Source organism: Stomoxys calcitrans, chromosome 4 (genome assembly GCF_963082655.1).
Source record: "Stomoxys calcitrans chromosome 4, idStoCalc2.1, whole genome shotgun sequence".
NCBI classification, from domain to species: domain Eukaryota; kingdom Metazoa; phylum Arthropoda; class Insecta; order Diptera; family Muscidae; genus Stomoxys; species Stomoxys calcitrans.
Window position 1 is genome coordinate 102566570 of NC_081555.1, and position 17750 is coordinate 102584319.

Below are 17750 nucleotides of genomic sequence, written 5' to 3' on the forward strand. Positions count from 1 at the left end.
GTGACCGTAGTCTTTTGGCTGACTGCGGTGCAGTTTCCGAATCTAGACGTTTAGTCTTTGGGGTAGCCTGTGCAGCGAATTCCCGAGCCCAATTTAGGGAATCTCTCTCCCTATCAGTGAGAGTCTTAGGATCATTCGCAACAAACCTCTCAATAAACCTGAGAGCGATGCGTCTTCTATTATTCCAACCTCTTAAAGAGCGTGTTGGCTTGCCGGGGAAGGCCGATGGCCTAGGCAAATTATTGGCATGCGAAGAAGGAATAGGTTCGGCCTTGTTCTTTGGACTCGAAACAGTGGAACCTGGAGCAGCGGCTCCACCAGTCGAGGGTTTCAGTAGCAGGCAACATGCTACGGCCTGATACCACCACCGCAGCTGTTGGGTCTTTGGAGTCCATTATAATCCGCTCCACTCAACGGTCCAAACAAGAATACGTCTACTTAAATTTAAAGATAAAATTCTCATTGTGATGCCTTTTTGGCTTCAAACTATTACCAAAATACTTAAAGAACAATCAAATAATGTTTTTTATACCCTCCACCATAGGATGGGGGTATACTAATTTCGTCATTCTATTTGTAACTACTCGAAATATTCGTCTGAGACCCCATAAAGTACATATTGGGTTGCCCAAAAAGTAATTGCGGATTTTTTAGAAAAAAGTAAATGCATTTTTAATAAAACTTAGAATGAACTTTAATCAAATATACTCTTTTTTACACTTTTTTTCTAAAGCAAGCTAAAAGTAACAGCTGATAACTGACAGAAGATAGAATGCAATTACCGAGTCACAAGCCGTTGAAAAAATTTGTCAACGCCGACTATATGAAAATACCGCAATTACTTTTTGGGCAACCAATATATTCATGATCGTCGTGACATTTTATGTCGATCTAGCCATGCCCGTCCGTCTGTCTGTCGAAAGCACGCTAACTTTCGAAGGAGTAAAGCTAGCCGCTTGAAACTTTGCACAAATACTTCCTATTAGTGTAGGTAGGTCAGTTGGGATTGTAAATGGGCCATATCGGTCCATGTTTTGGTATAGCTGCCATATAAACCGATCTTGGGTCTTGATTTCTTGGGTCTCTAGAGGACACATTTTTTATCCGATTGGAATGAAATTTTGCATGACGTGTTTCGTTATGATATGCAACAACGATGCCAAGTATGGTTCAAATCGGTTCATAACATGATATAGCTGCCATATAAACCGATCTTGCGTTTTGACTTCTTCAGCCTCTAGAGGGCACAATTGGAATCTGATTGGAATGAAATTTTGTACGACGGGTTTTATTATGATATCCAACAACTGTGCCAAGTATGTATAAAATCGGTACATAACCTGATATAGCTGCCATATAAACCGATCTGAGACCATGACTTCTTGAGCCTCTAGGTGTCGCAATTATTATCCGATTTGCCTGAAAATTTGTACGACGGATCCTCTCATAACCATCAACATACGTTTTTATTATGCTCTGAATCGGTCTATAGCCTGATACAGCTCCCATATAAATCGATGTCTCTATTTTATTGGGTTGCCCAAAAAGTAATTGCGGATTTTTCATATAGTCGGCGTTGACAAATTTTTTCACAGCTTGTGACTCTGTAATTGCATTCTTTCTTCTCTCAGTTATCAGCTGTTACTTTTAGCTTGCTTTAGAAAAAAAGTGTAAAACAAGTAAGAAGGCGTTAAGTTCGGTCGGGCCGAACTTTGGATATCCACCACCTCGGGTATATATGTAAACCACCTTTCATCAAAATTCGGTGAAAATTTCATACTTTATGTCCCATATCAGTTTCATCAAAATATGTTCCGATTTGGACCAAATACTAATAAGGACACTAGCTATACCTAAAAATAAACCGATCTGAACTATATACGACACGGATGCCGAAAAGCCTAACATTAGTCACTGTTTCAAATTTCAGTGAAATCGGATTATAAATGCGCCTTTTATGGGGCCAAGACTTTAAATCGAGATATCGGTCTACATGGCAGCTATATCCAAATCTGAACCGATTTGGGCCAAGTTGCATAAAAATGTCGAAGAGCCTAACACAAAGCACTATCCTAAATTTTGGCGAAATCGGACAATAAATGCCTCTTTTATGGGCCCAAAACCTTAAATCGAGAGATCGGTCTATATGGCAGCTATATTCAAATCTGGACCGATCTGGGCAAAATTGAAGAAGGGCGTCGAAGAGCCTAACCAAACTCACTGTCTCAAATTTCAGCGACATCGGACAATAAATGCGTCTTTTATGGCCCCAAAATCGAGAAATTGGTCTATATGGCAGCTATATCCAAATCTGGACCGATCTGTGCGATATTGCAGAAGTATGTCAAGGGGCTTATCATAACACACTGTCCCAAATTTTGGCGACATCGGATAATAAATGAGCATTTTATGGGCCCAAAACCATAAATCAAGAAATCGGACTATATGGCAGCTATATCCAAATCTGAACAGATCTGGACCAAATTGAAGAAATATGTCGAAGGGCCTAACACAACTCACTGTCCCAAATTTCAGCAAAATCGGACAATCAGCAAAATCGGACAATCAGCAAAATCGGAGGATCGGTCTATATGGCAGCTATATCCAAATCTGGACCGATCTGAGCCAAATTGACGAAGGGTGTCGATGGGCCTTACACAATTCACTGTCCCGAATTTCATCAAAATCGGATAATAAATGTGGCTTTTGTGGGCCTAAGACCCTAAACCGGAGGATCGGTCTATATGGCAGCTATATCCAAATCTGAACCGATCTGGGCCAATTTAACGAAGGATGTCTAAAGGCCTAACACAACTCACTGTCCCAAATTTCAGCGAAATCAGATAATAATTGTGGCTTTCATGGGCCTTAGACCCTAAATCGGAGGATCGGTCTATATGGCAACTATATCCCAATCTGGACCGATCTGAGCCAAATTGACGAAGGATGTCGAAGGGCCTAACACAACTCACTGCCCCAAATTTCAGCGAAAACGGATAATAAATGTGGCTTTTATGGGCCTAAGACCCTAAATCGGCGGATCGGTCTATATGGGGGCTATATCAAGATATAGTCCGATATAGCCCATCTTCGAACTTAACCTGCTTATGGACAAAAAAAAAATCTGTGCAAAATTTCAGCTCAATATCTCTATGTTTAAAGGCTGTAGCGTGATTTCAACAGACAGACGGACGGACATGTCTAGATCGTCTTAGATTTTTACGCTGATCAAGAATATATATACTTTATAGGGTCGGAAATGGATATTTCGATGTGTTGCAAACGGAATGACAAAATGAATATACCCCCATCCATCGGTGGTGGGTATAAAAAGTATATTTGATTAAAGTTCATTCTAAGTTTTATTAAAAATGCATTTACTTTCTTTTAAAAAATCCGCAATTACTTTTTGGGCAACCCAATACTTCTTGAGCCCCCTTATTCGAATTGGCTGACTTTTTACACAGGTCTCCAACATATAATTTAATTGTGGTTCGAGCCGGCCCATATCTTGATATCGCTCTAATAGCAGAGCAAATCTTTTCTTTTATCCTTTTTTGCCTAAGAAGAGATGCCGGGAAAAGAACTCGACAAATGCGATCCATGGTGGAGGGTATACAAGATTCGGCCCGGCCGAGCTAAGCACGCTTTTACTTGTTTTTATTTAAAAAATACTAAATTTTCGTAGGAAATTTCATAATAAATATCCAAACATTTGATAACAGTTGATACATTCGACAATATAATCATGTCCAATATTCAATAAAGAAGAAAATTTCACACTGTTTCGCATTATTTATTCATAATTTGTGCAACTTAAAGCGAAATGAATAAATCTTGCCATAAGTTGTTTGCATACAAGTGTAATGTGAAAGTTTGTCTCTAAAAATATTTACGATTTCAATGAAATCGATTGTGTAATTACTGTTGGAAGGCTTATTTTGCCAAACGATTTATTTCGTTTTATTTCTTTCATAAACGGTTTTATTTTGTTGTTTTCTTTTGGCATAACGACATTCCGATTTGAAATCACAAACAAATGTGTATTTATATGGTGTTCACCAAGTCTTGTAATACTTATTATGTCTGGCTTTAACCATTTCATTTTCTGGTGTTTTCTTTTTAGCCAATTTGTGCGTAAATTCGTTCACAGATAACTGTGCTTAAGGCGACGCGTGTGTTTTGTGATCAACATAAAGCCGGCTAAATAAAGAAATCACCTCAATTGCATTTTGTAAGATCCAGCAGCAATCGAACGAACGAGCGCCCATATCAACTGAAGCAACATGATGCTGCAACATTTGAAATCAATCGCTGCATTGGCAACATTACTAATGGGTAAGTAAACAAACTGTTGAACAAATTTATTTTAAACTTCTCGGGCGATAAGTATTTCAATGTTTATTTTTTTTTTCAAAAATGTATGAATAAGCCATTGACCTGTGTGAATTTGATTTCCAAGTATGCACATAAGTGGTCAATTGACACACTCACCTCACTTATGGCAAGTGCCTACCTGTTCACACTTCTTCGGTTTATGGTGAATCAGGTAGTGGTGATTGTGTTGCGCATAACGTTTCCCCATGCACGTGATTAGAATATTTTTTTGGGGATCAAAATTTGTTTGAAATTTCGGTTGAGTTTGAAAAGAGTTGGGAATTGTTGAGAAAAATGTTAATTGCTCCCATGGGTCTTGTTACACTACCATTCACTATCGTATAATAACCAATTTCAAGGTCTGCTAGAAGAAAGTCTTTACAAGCATTAATATTCATTGAAGTAAATTCAAAGTCCTAAGGAAAATGTGGGGAATTAGGTATTCCTAATTTGTTGTTGTACAACACAAATTTGATCAAAGTTGAGAGATTTCCGTTCCTCTGTCTGTCATTTGTATGCACTTTTCAGTTTTATACCCACCACCGTCATCAACATCGAAATATCCATCTAAAAATCTAAGACTATCTAGTCATGTCCGTCCGTCTGTCTGTTAAAATCACGCTACAGTCTTTAAAAATAGAGATATTGAGCTGAAACTTCAAAGATGGGCTATATCGGACTATATCTCGATAAAGCCCCCATATAGACCCATCCGCCGATTTAGGGTCTTAGGCCCATAAAAGCCACATTTATTATCCGATTTTGCTGAAATTTGGGACAGTGAGTTGTGTTAGGCCAGTCGATATCCTTTTTCAATTTGGTCCAGATCGGTCCAAATTTGGATATTGCTGCCATATAGACCGATCTCTCGATTTAAGGTTTTGGGCCCATAAAATGCCCATTTATTGTCCGATGTCGCCGAAATTTGGGACAGTGAGTTGTGCTAGGGCCTACGACATCATCTTTCAATTTGGCTCAGATCGGTCCAGATTTGGATATAGCTGCCATAAGACCGATCTCCCGATTTAAGGTCTTGGGCCAATAAAAGGCGCATTTATTGTCCGATGTAGCCGACATTTGGGACCGTTAGTTGTGTTATGGCCTACGATATACGTTTTCAATTTGGTTCAGATCGGTCCAAATTTGGATATTGCTGCCATATAGACCGATCTCTCGATTTAAAGTCTTGGGCCCATAAAAGGCTCATTTATTGTCCGATGTCGCCGAAATTTGGGACAGTGGGTTGTGATAGGCCCATCGACATTCTTCTTCAATTTGTCTCAGATCGGTCCAGATTTGGATATAGCTGCCATATAGACCGATCTCCCGATTTAAGGCCTTGGGCCAATAAAAGGCGCATTTATTGTCCGATGTCGGCGAAATTTGGAACAGTGATTTGTGTTAGGGACTACGACATCATCTTTCAATTTGGCTCCGATCGGTCCAGATTTGGATATAGCTGCCATATAAACCGATCTCACGATTTAAGGTTTTGGGCCCATAAAAGGCGCATTTATTGTCCAATGTCGCCAAAATTTGGGACAGTGTGTTGTGTTAGGCCCTTCGACATCCACCTTCGATTTGGCCTAGATCGGTCCAGATTTGGATATAGCTGCCATATAGACCGATCTCTCGAGTTAAGGTTCTGGGTCCATAAAAGGCGCATTTATTGTCCAATGTCGCCAAAATTTGGGACAGTGAGTTGTGTTAGGGCCTACTACATCTGTTTTCAATTTGGTTCAGATCGGTCCAAATTTGGATATTGCTGCCATAGAGACCGATCTCTCGATTTAAGGTCTTGGGTCCATAAAATGCGCATTTATTGTCCGATTTCGCCGAAATTTGGGACAGTGAGTTGTGTTAGGGCCTACGACATCATCTTTCAATTTGGCTCAGATCGGTCCAGATTTGGATATAGCTGCCATATAGACCGATCTCTCGATTTAAGGTTCTGGGCCCATAAAAGGCGCATTTATTGTCCGATGTCGCCAACATTTGGAAAGTGAGTTGTGTTAGGGCCTAAGACATCCGTTTTCAATTTGGTCCAGATCGGTCCAGATTTGGATATAGCTGCCATATAGACCGATCTCTCAATTTAAGGTTTTGGGCCCATAAAAGGCGCATTTATTGTCCAGTGTTGGCAGCTTTTCAATGTCCAGCTTCCGTGCAGGGTCAGATCGTACTATCCTCGCCATATTCAAACGGGTGCGAACCTTTGCTGCAACAATGCAATGATCCGAATCTATATTCGCTCCACGGATCGATCATACATCTAACACGCTGCATGAATGCCTTCCATCTATCACAACGTGATCAATTTGGTTCCTCGTGTTTTGATCAGGTGACAGCCATTTGGCTTTGTGAATAATTTTATCTTGAAATCTGGTGCTACTAACTACCATGTTTTTTGCCGCAGAGAAATCAATCAGCCTCATCCATTACTAGACGTTATCTAGTGGAGGCCAAACTTTCCGATTTTATTTTATATTATTTTATTTTTTTATAAGCTGATCGTCTTATCAAAGTCTTTCTATGTGTTTGCTTAAAATTTTATACAGTTTGCTTTATAGCTCACACTTGCTGTAACCTTCTCCATGGAAATATCGTCCATTGTGTGATTATCTATTCGCTGAAACGAGTCCATTAATTTTTCCATTGAAGCCAAACTAAATGTAAGAATTTTTCTAAATTAAACAAAAATACGATTAACGCAAATCGCCTTTGTCGTGATAAATAGAATATGAATGCCACCATGACCCTTCTTCATGGTCGATGGCGAAAATTTTATTAAAGAAAAATATTTTTTTCTTTTATGCATGGCTTAGCCAATACAGCAGCAGCGATTCAATTAAATTTTTACAATTTAAAGAAGCAAAGACGCATGTGGTCGTGCCGAACTTTCGATACCCTCCACCATGGATATACGTATTATCCTATTTTATTATAACTCTACTATATCCATATTGGATCGACCTAGACATATTCAGTTCAGGTGCTTAGAGGTCTTATACAAGTTATAGATTCAAACCGTTAAAAAATGAGGCGTTTAGGAGCGTAGTACTCTATATTGGCAGGGCAACTATATTCAAAAAAAAAAAAATCGTATGTGTTCGTAAAATTGCAATTAAAATCTTTTTGAAATATGCCGGCCACCGTGGCGCAGAACGACTGGCTAAGAATCCCGCTGTGAACATCAACAAAACTTTCAGCGTTGGTTATCCAGTAGCTAATGCTGACTACATTTGTAAGGTATCCTGCCATGGTAAAACTTCTCTAACATGTCCGTCTGTCGAAATCACGATAGCGGTCGAACGCGTAAAGCTAGCCGCGTGAAACTTGCACAGATTCTTACTATTGATGTAGGTCGTTGGGGATTGCAAATGGGCCATATCGGCTAAGATTTGGATATAGCTCTCATATAAACCGATCTCCCGATTTGACGTTTTGAGCCCCTGGAAACCGCAATTTTTGTCGGATTTGGCTTAAATATTGCATATAGTTTTCTATTATGACTCCCAACAACTGTGCTAAGTACGGTCCACATCGGTCGACAACCTGATATAGCTTCTATATAAACCGATCTCCCGATTTGAATTCCTGAGCCCCAGAGAAGGCGCAATTTTCATTTGATTTGGTTGAAATTTTGAACATTGTTTTCTATTATGACTTCCAACAACTGTGTCAAGTACGGTTCAAATCGGTCAAGAACCTGATATAGCTCCCATATAAACCGATCTCCCGATTTGATTCATTCAGACCCTGGAAGCCGCAATTTTTGACAGATTTTGTTAAAATTTTGCACATGGTACTCTATTATGACTCCCAACAACTGTGTCAAGTACGGTCAAAATCGGTCGCGAACCTGATATAGCTCCCATAAAAACCGATCTCTCGATTTGAATTCTTGAGCGCCTGGAAGCCGCAATTTTCATTTGATTTGGCTGAAATTTTGCACATTGTGTTCCATTATGACTCCCAACAACTGTGCCAAGTACGGTTAAAATCGGTCAAAAACCTGATATAGCTCCCATATAAACCGATCTCCCGATTTGACTCCTAGAGCCCCTGGAAGCCGCACTTTTCTTTTGATTTGGGTGCAATTTTGCACATAGTGTTCTATTATGACTCCCAATAACTGTGCCAAGTACGGTTCAAATCGGTCAAGAACCTGATATAGCTCCCATATAAACCGATCTGTTGATTTGAATTCTTGAGCCCCTGGAAGCCGCAATTTTCGTCCGATTTTGTTGAAATTTGGCACATGGCATTTTATTATGACTCCCAACAACTGTGTCAAGTACGGTTCAAATCGGTCGAGAAGATGATATAGCTTCTATATAAACCGATCTCTCGATTTGAATTCTTGAGCCCCTGGAAGCCACAATTTTCGTTCGATTTTGTTGAAATTTTGCACATGGTATTCTATTATGACTCCCAACAACTGTGTCAAGTACGGTCAAAATCGGTCGAGACCCTCATATAGCTCCCATATAAACCGATCTCTCGATATGAATTCTTGAGTCCCTGGAAGCCGCAATTTTTGACCGATTTTGTTGAAATTTTGCACATAGTGTTCTATGATGACTCCCAACAACTGTGCCAAGTACGGCTCAAATCGGTCAAGAAGCTGATATAGCTTCTATATAAACCGATCTCCTGATTTGACTCCTTGAGCCCCTGGAAGCCGCAATTTTTTACCGATTTTGTTGAAATTTTGCACATAGTGTTCTATTATGACTCCCAACAACTGTGCCAAGTACGGTCAAAATCGGTCGAGAACCTGATATAGCTCCCATATAAACCGATCTCTCGATTTGAATTCCTGAGCGCTTGGAACCCGCAATTTTTGTCCTATTTGGCAGAAATTTTGCACATAGTGTTCTATGATGACTCCCAACAACTGTGCCAAGTACGGCTCAAATCGGTCAAGAAGCTGATATAGCTTCTATATAAATCTCCTGATTTGACGCCTTGAGCCCCTGGAAGCCGCAATTTTTTACCGATTTTGTTGAAATTTTGCACATAGTGTTCTATTATGACTCCCAATAACTGTGCCAAGTACGGTTCAAATCGGTCTATACCCTGATATAGCTCCCGGCCGAACTTAGCACGCTTTTACTTGTTTTCACCTGATTTGGCTGAAATTTGGCTCATCATCAGTGCCAAGTTTTATCCGAATTAGGCAATATGGTGATATTTTCTCTTCATTGACAACACTTCTTTTTGCTACGCTGAATGCACCTGCCAAAGTTGTAGTTCCAGTCAAAATTTCAAACTAAATAAAATTTGTTCCGTTTTGTAATCATCTTCTTGCAATGACTTCTTCTTTGACGCTGTTGCTGCTGCCACCACAGAAGTAACAAATAAAAGTTTTTCTTTAATTTTTCCATGCCCATCGAAGGCAATGGCTTAAGTTTGTTCAGCTGTGAAATAAGACAAGATGCTGATTATGAGCGAGATAATGAAGCTGCTGCCATATAGCCACACTGGTGACTGGAATATTGGATTTGGTGGCGGCTGTTATTTTGGCAAATGGCTTCGCAATCGATTGTTTGCTCCCAAATCCCCCCATTCGCTGTAGAAAATCACTTGAAAGAAACTTTTTAATTTGTTTTATGAGAAACACTATTGTGGCTTTGGTGGTTGCCTTGGCGATTTTATTTACAATTTCAATGGTCTTCATTTCTTTGAAAAATATTTGACTGTTTACAAGTTTCAAGAGTTCGAATTATTTGCGGTTGTTTTTTTTGTGAAAATTGTTTTTTTTTGTCACTTTAATTGGGTGTTGATAGTAAATGAACACTACTTGGAAGTGAAATAAAAAAAAATGGGCAATGGCTTTGGTTTTAGTAAGAAGTTTTCGTTTGTTGACAATTTCAATTACATAGACTTGAAATGACATTTTGTATAGTTTTTGTTGCCCAGATTTCTCTAGAAACCGACCGTCTTTGGGATGTTCAAGTGCCATGTGAGATTAGATGGTGTGTACACTTTTGAAAAATGTCGTATCAATATCAACTCAACGATAAGGATCTTTTTTGGATAGAAATTTCCCATGGTCGAATACCGACAAATGTCTGCAGGCTTAATGAGGAGTTATTCATCGCTAAAAAATATTTTTGATCTTTTTGGCAAGATTTCAACCCAAGCGTTTAGTACTATATTTTCTTCTTACTACTCCAGATACTATCTCGATGGTATCGAAGAGCCGCTTACACGACATAGCGCAGAATATACAGTGCTCAAAATTCTGTTGTTTTGGAGCATTTCTTTCGACCAATGGACACGAGCCTTTTCTTGAGGGATTGACAAATTGTGTGTCATTTTAAGTTACTGTAAACAACACAAATAGCGCTCGTATGTCAAAACGTTCTCAGTACGTAGTATAACCTCAAAAATGCCAAGCTTTACGATAGAGCTGTCAGTTGGCAGATTGCAACACAAGGTTTGTCCAATCCCGAAATATCAAAGGCAACCCTCGTAACGAAGGGGATGGTAGTCTGGGCGGTGAAGTGATATAACTCCCATATAAACCGAACAGCCAACCTCTTGAGTCCCGAATGATCACAGTTCCTATCTGATTTGTTTGAAATTTCGATAAACAAACTCTCCTATGATATTTAACATATATGACAGAAATGGTCCGAATCGATCCAAAACCTGATATAGCTACCACATAAGGTCGATTTCCCGATTGTAGTTCTTGAGCTTCTAAAGGGCGAAATTCTTAGCCGACCTGGATGGAATTTTGCACAATGACTTCTGCTATGACCTTCAACATACGTGCCAAGTATGATCTGTATCGGTTCGTTAGCTGATATAGGTTCCACATGACCCTATCTCCCGATTGTACTTCTTGATCTTCTAGAGAGCGCATTTCTTATCTGATTTGGCTGAAATTTTGCACAATCACTTCTATTATGATCTCCCACATCCAAACTAAGTATGACCAAAATTGGTTCATTACCTTATATAGCTGATATAGGTCTACTATGAACTAATCTCTCGATTGTACTTCTTGGGCCCCAAAAGGGCGCAATTCTTAGCCGATCTGGCTGATATTTTGCAAAATGACTTCTGCTATGGTCTCCAACATCCAAACTATGTATGGCCCGAATTGGTTCATTACCTTACAAAGCTGATATAGGTCTCATACGAGCTAACCTCTCGATTGTACTTCTTGAGCCCCTTCTGCAATGGCATCCAACACCCAAACTAAGTATGGCCCGTATTGGTTCATTACCGGATATAGCTCAAATATCATAGGTTTTTATACCCTCCATCACAGAATTAAGGTATTATAATATCGTCATGAACGTCATGAACATTCCATTAAGGAACCGGGGCAAACTTCTCACACACCTACGAGTGCTGTCCCATTCAAGTTTAAGCTCAATGATAATGGACCTCCTTTTTATAGCCGAGTACGAACGGCGTGCCGCCGTGCGATACCTCTTTGGGGAGAAATTTTTACATTGCTGCCATACTATTTTCACAACTGTCGCCAGCATTAAGAGGAAATATTCATCATTGAAAAATCTTCAGGCCAGGCTTCGAACCCAAGCGTTATGCGTCATAGGCGGACATTCTAATCTCTGCGCTTCCGTGGCCATCTGGCTCTCTGAGACCCAACAAAGTATGTATACTAGGCTGGTTCGATTTTTTTTTAAATCGTATAGCAAAAACGTAAACTAAAGGGTGGTTTTTTTTAGGTGTATAGAAAAGTTTTTCGAAAAAAACTACATTAAATTCAGAGAAAAGCATGAAATCTTTATTTGAATCGATAGTACGTTCCGTATAATTTAATGTTTGAAGATTATTTCATGCCCGCGCGGATAGACCGCTTAGTCCAATTTTGGCATCCTCTTTCCAACATTTCGGCCGGTATCTCACGAATAAATGCCTTACTGTTGTCTTCCAATGCGTCGATTGGAGCGGGCGCTTATCTGTATAGACATGAGCTTTAACATAGTCCCACAAAAAATAGTCTAAAGGCGTTAAAACGCACGATCTAGTCGGACAATTGACCGGTCCCGAACGTGAAATAACACGCATCTCAATAAGTCCATTGTTTCGCGTGCTGTGTGGAATGTGGCAACGGGTTGTTGAAACCACATGCCATGCAAGTCAAGCTCTTGCATTTTGGGCAAAAAAAAAGTTTGATATCATCTCACGGTAGGGCTCACCACTCACAGTAACGTTACGATTTGCATCATCTTTGAAGAAGTACGGTCCAATGATGCACCAGCCCATAAACCGCATCAAAGTGTGACTTGCAATGCTTCTGACGGATCCTCACTCTCCTCCTCAAAATCGTCAATTCTGCTTATATACGTACCCATTGAGCCAAAAATGAGCTTCGTCGCTCAATGGAAGAAGAGCGCGATAACCTTTCTTAGCAGAGCACGCATTTTGATAACAAAATTCATTAATTTGCAAGCATTGTTCGTTTGTAAGACGATTCATAGTTAAATTATAGACCAAACTAAAGATGTTCGACATTGAAACAAAACACGAAAAGTACGTGAGCTGTTTAGACCAGTGTTGCCAAAAAGATAATAGCTAACAAATCACCCTTTACATACAATTCTAGAAAGTTGATCCAAAGAAACCATGTATCTAAGATAAAATACTTATCCGCGCCTCTCGACTTCAACATTGGTATACCCACCACCATAGGAGGGCGGTATACTAATTTAGTCATTCCGTTTGCAACACGAACAACGAAGTATTCGTCTAAGACCCCATAAAGTATATAAATTCTTGATCGTCTCGACGTTCTGAGTTGATCTAGCCATGTCCGCCCGCCTGTCGAAATCACGGTAGCGGTCGAACGCATAAAGCGAACCACTTGAAATTTTGCACAGATTTTTCTTATTGATGTAGGTCGATGGGCCATATCGGTTAAGATTTAGATATAGCTCCCTTGTAAACCCATCTCCCGATTTGGCGTTTAGAGCCCTTAAAAGCCTCAATTTCCGATTTGGCTGAAATTTTGCACCTGATGTTCTGTTATGACTTTCAATAACTGAGCCTAGTACGGCTCGAATCGGTCTATATCCTGATATAGCTCCCATATAAAACCGATCTCGCGATTTGACTTCTTGAGACCTTACAAGTCGCAATTTTTGTCTGATTTGGTTGAAAGTCTGCAGATAGTGTTCTGTCATGACTTCCAACAATTGTGGCAAGTGCGGTCCAAATTCGGTCTATAACCTGATATAGCTCCCATATAAACCCATCTCCCGATTTGGCTTCTAGAGCCCTTAAAAGCCTCAATTTTTGTCCGCTTTGGCTGAAATTTTGCATGTGGTACTCTGTTATGACTTTCAGCAGCTGTGCCAAATGCGGTCCAAATACGGTCTATCGATCATCCTTGCTCGGTGATCGAGAGACCGGTTTGACCACCAACAACAGCGCCAAGTATGGTTCAAATCGGTCCATAACCTGATATAGCTCCCATATAAACCGATTTCGGATCTTGACTTCTTTGCCGCTAGAGGGCGCAGTTATTATCCGATTTGGTTGAAATTTATCATGAAGTGTTTTGGTTTCAATACCAACAGTTGTACAAAGTGTGGCTCAAATCGGTTCATAGCATGGTATAGCTCCCATATAAACCGATCTCGGATCTTGACTTCTTGTGCCGCTAGAGGGCGCAATTATTATCCGATTTGGTTGAAATTTATCATGAAGTGTTTTGGTTTCAACACCAACAGCTGTACAAAGTGTGGCTCAAATCGGTTCATAGCATGGTATAGCTTTCATATAAACCAGGTTTGGTCCATAACTTGATATAGCTCCCATATAAACCGATCTCGGATCTTGACTTCTTGAGCCGCTAGAGGGCGCAATTATCATCCGATTTGGCTGAAATTTTGCATAAAGTGCATTGGTTTTACCCCCAACAACTGCACCAAGTATGGTTCTAATCGGCCCATAACCTTATATAGCTCCCATATAAACCGATCTCGGATCTTGACTTCTTGAGCCGCTAGAAGGCGCAATTGTCATCCGATTTGGCTGAAATTTAGCATGAAGTGTTTTGGTTTGAACACCAACAGTTGTACAAAGTGTGGCTCTAATCGGTTCATAGCATGGTATAGCTCTCATATAAACCAGGTTTGGTCCATAACTTGATATAGCTCCCATATAAACCGATTTCGGATCTTGATTTCTTGAGCCGCTAGAGGGCGCAATTTTCATCCGATTTGGCTGAAATTTTGCATAATGTGCATTGGTTTTACCACCAACAACTGCACCAAGTATGGTTCAAATCGGTCCATAACCTTATATAGCTCCCATATAAACCGATCTCGGATCTTGACTTCTTGAGCCGCTAGAGGGCGCAATTATCATCCGATTTGGCTGAAATTTAACATGAAGTGTTTTGGTTTGAACACCAACAGCTGTACAAAGTGTGGCTCAAATCGGTTCATGGCATGGTATAGCTCTCATCTAAATCGGTTTTAGATCTTGACTTCTTGTGCCACTAGAGGGCGCAATTATTATCCGATTTGGTTGAAATTTTTCACGAAGTGTTTTAGTTTGACTACAAACAGCTGTGCCACATATGGCCCAAATCGGTTTACAACCATATGTAATTCCAATATAAATCAATCTCCCGATTATATTTATTGAGGCCTTAGAGGGAGCAATTCTTATCATATTTGCACAACGACTTTTTGTATGACCTTGAACATACGTCATGGATATGGTTTGAATCGGTCCATAACTAGATATAGCTCCCATGTAAACAGATTTTATTTCTTGAGCCACTATAGGGCACAATTCTTATCCAAATTGGCTGATTGTTTACACAATGAATTCCACTTTGGTCTCCAACAGGCAAATCAAGTATAGCCCCAATCGGTTTATAACAGATATAGCTGAAATAGCATAGCAATTTCTATCCATTATCCTTTGTTTGTCTATAAAGAGATATCGGCCAAAGAAATTGACAAATGTGAACCATGGTGGAGGGTATATAAGATTCGGCCTGGCCAAACTTAGCACGCGTTTACTTGTTTATATTTTAAGAAAAATGTTGTCAGATATTTTTTGCTTCTTGGATTTCGTTCTACCCTTATATATTTTTGCATATTTTCATAGTTCACCTGAAGTTGTGTTGTTGAATGCAGTTCAGTTCTGGTTGAGTGGGTGAGTTGAGCTCATTGGTAAGCGGTAAAGGTGGTAAAGTAGTAGAGATGAGGTGAGTTGAGGTTTTTGTAGCATTACAATTTATTCCGTCCAAGTGGCCAATGTTGTGTGGTTTTTGCTTTTGGTGTTGAGGTCGAGACTTACGGGTAAACTATGAGTTTTTTTTTTTTGCAAGCACCGCCAACTGACTATTTTGGCAAAGTGGATAAAAGTTGGTCATTGATGGTGTTGTGGTGTTTCCTTTTGCGCAAACATTTCGCCAACATAATTTCGCTCTCTAAAACCAAACCAACAATTCGGTCGTTCTTATTGGTATTGTGAAAGGAGCTATTTCGCGCTATGTGCAAACCATCGAATAGTTTCTGCTGCCTCCCCCTCAAATGATCAAAAAAAGAAATGTTACAGAGAGATGTAGCCAAAGCAAAGTCAGTTGGCCGAAACCGAAATGAAGGACATAGTTTCACCATGCTACATAGATTTGCAATTTAAGTTTGTAATCGAAAATGGAAATGGTCGCTTTTTTCGATTCGAGTCAAATGTTTCCATTGAAGGATATATGCAAAAGTAGTTTAAAGTTGTTAAATGGGAAAAAAACTCTACATTAGACAAAGTTTATTTTTTCCTCAACAATAATTGTGGCGAATGGGGAACTGCTATTGAGGGTATGCAACTTGTATTCATTGTAATCGATTTAAGTTCAAGGAAGATACACTTAAACCGTGAAGCGAAATAATCGCGTTAGGGCTTTTAATTTTTCTGAAGCTCTTACTCCGATATTGACGGGACTCACGGCGACAACGGAATCTTGGAATAATGAGGTTGATCAAAGGCTTATCATAACAGAATTTATGGTCAAAGAAGCCTTGAGAAGCTTCAAACCATTTAAGTCACCCGGACCTGATGGAATATTTCCGGCGTTACTACAAAAGGAGACCGACTATTTGGTGCCTCATCAGGCCACTATTTTCACAGCGCACCTAAGACTTGCATATACTCCGAAAGCCTGGCAAGAGGCAAGGGTGTTATGCGACATCAAAGGCCTACAGACCTATAAGCCTTACGTCCTTTCTACTCAAAACCATGGAACTTATTGTGGATACCATGATAAAGAGTAGGATATTCAACGAACTGCTCAAATAAAAACAGAATGCCTATGTCAAGGGAAGGTGGGTGGAGACTGCCCTGCACGAAGTTGTGCATAATATAGAAGAATCCTTTGATGCCAAGACATACACATTGGCGGTATGCATTGACATCAAGGGGTCGTTTAACAATGTGCGGAGCGACCCACTGATCCAATCCTTGGACCAGTACCGGGTGGACCGGGTTCTCAGAGACTGGATAGACCATATGCTAGGGAACAGGTGGTTAAATTGCTTGTCCCATGACATAAATATGAGAGAGAAAGTGACACAGGGCACGCCACAGGCGTGCATTTTATCCCCATTCTTAGGGATGAGCAACATAAGCAACCTATTACGGATGGTGATTGAGGAGGGATTTGCACCCGTCTGCTATGCAGACGATATTATGATACTTCTAAGGGGTAAGGATCCGAATGAGCTATGCAGAAGGGCCGAAAAGGTCTTGCAGATGGCACCTGACTGGGCTAGATCCAGGGGTCTCAATGCTAACCCAGAGAAGACTGGAATCTGCCTGTTCACGAGGAAGATGAAGGTGGGCCAATTTGACGCACCACGTTTCCCCAATAAGACGATTTCGATATCTGACAAGATCAAATACTTAGGTGTGATCTTGGACAGGAAACTGAATTGGAAGTGTCACATTCAGGAGCGTACTAAGAAGGCTCACAGATGTTGGGCACTATGTAGCCTGAATCCTAGGATAGTCTACTGGCTCTACAGGAGCGTTATTAGACCAATACTTACTCACGCCTCAGTAGTTTGATTGACTGCTATGGAAAAAAGTGCAACATAACGACCATACAACAGGTTCATGGAGCGATGAGGACCACGCCCACTAGGGCACTGAACACTATTCTAGATATACGATCCATTACCATACAAATGAAGTGTGAAGCAGACACTGCGGCTATGAGACTTAAGGCAATGGGAGAATGGATTAAGGATGGGAGCAGCTCATACAATCGCGGTATAATCGAGTCGACGATGGGAAACCTGGAAGGAAGTGAGAGGTTTCCGATCGGATATCTGAAATGGACCTTGAGGTGGAGTGCGAGGCACTGCACTGGA

At 40.2% G+C, this 17750-nt stretch overlaps 1 protein-coding gene across 2 annotated transcripts in view; it reads left to right on the forward strand.

The window, feature by feature from the left end:
- Positions 1-17750, forward strand: part of LOC106089679 (protein obstructor-E) — a 561865-nt gene that overhangs the window by 45819 nt on the left and 498296 nt on the right. For both annotated transcript variants that reach the window (XM_059367810.1, XM_059367811.1), the window contains exon 2: positions 4127-4338. In XM_059367810.1, coding sequence (XP_059223793.1) covers positions 4287-4338 — 52 coding nt within the window. In that variant the 5' untranslated portion in view covers positions 4127-4286. The remainder of the gene's footprint in view (positions 1-4126; positions 4339-17750) is intronic.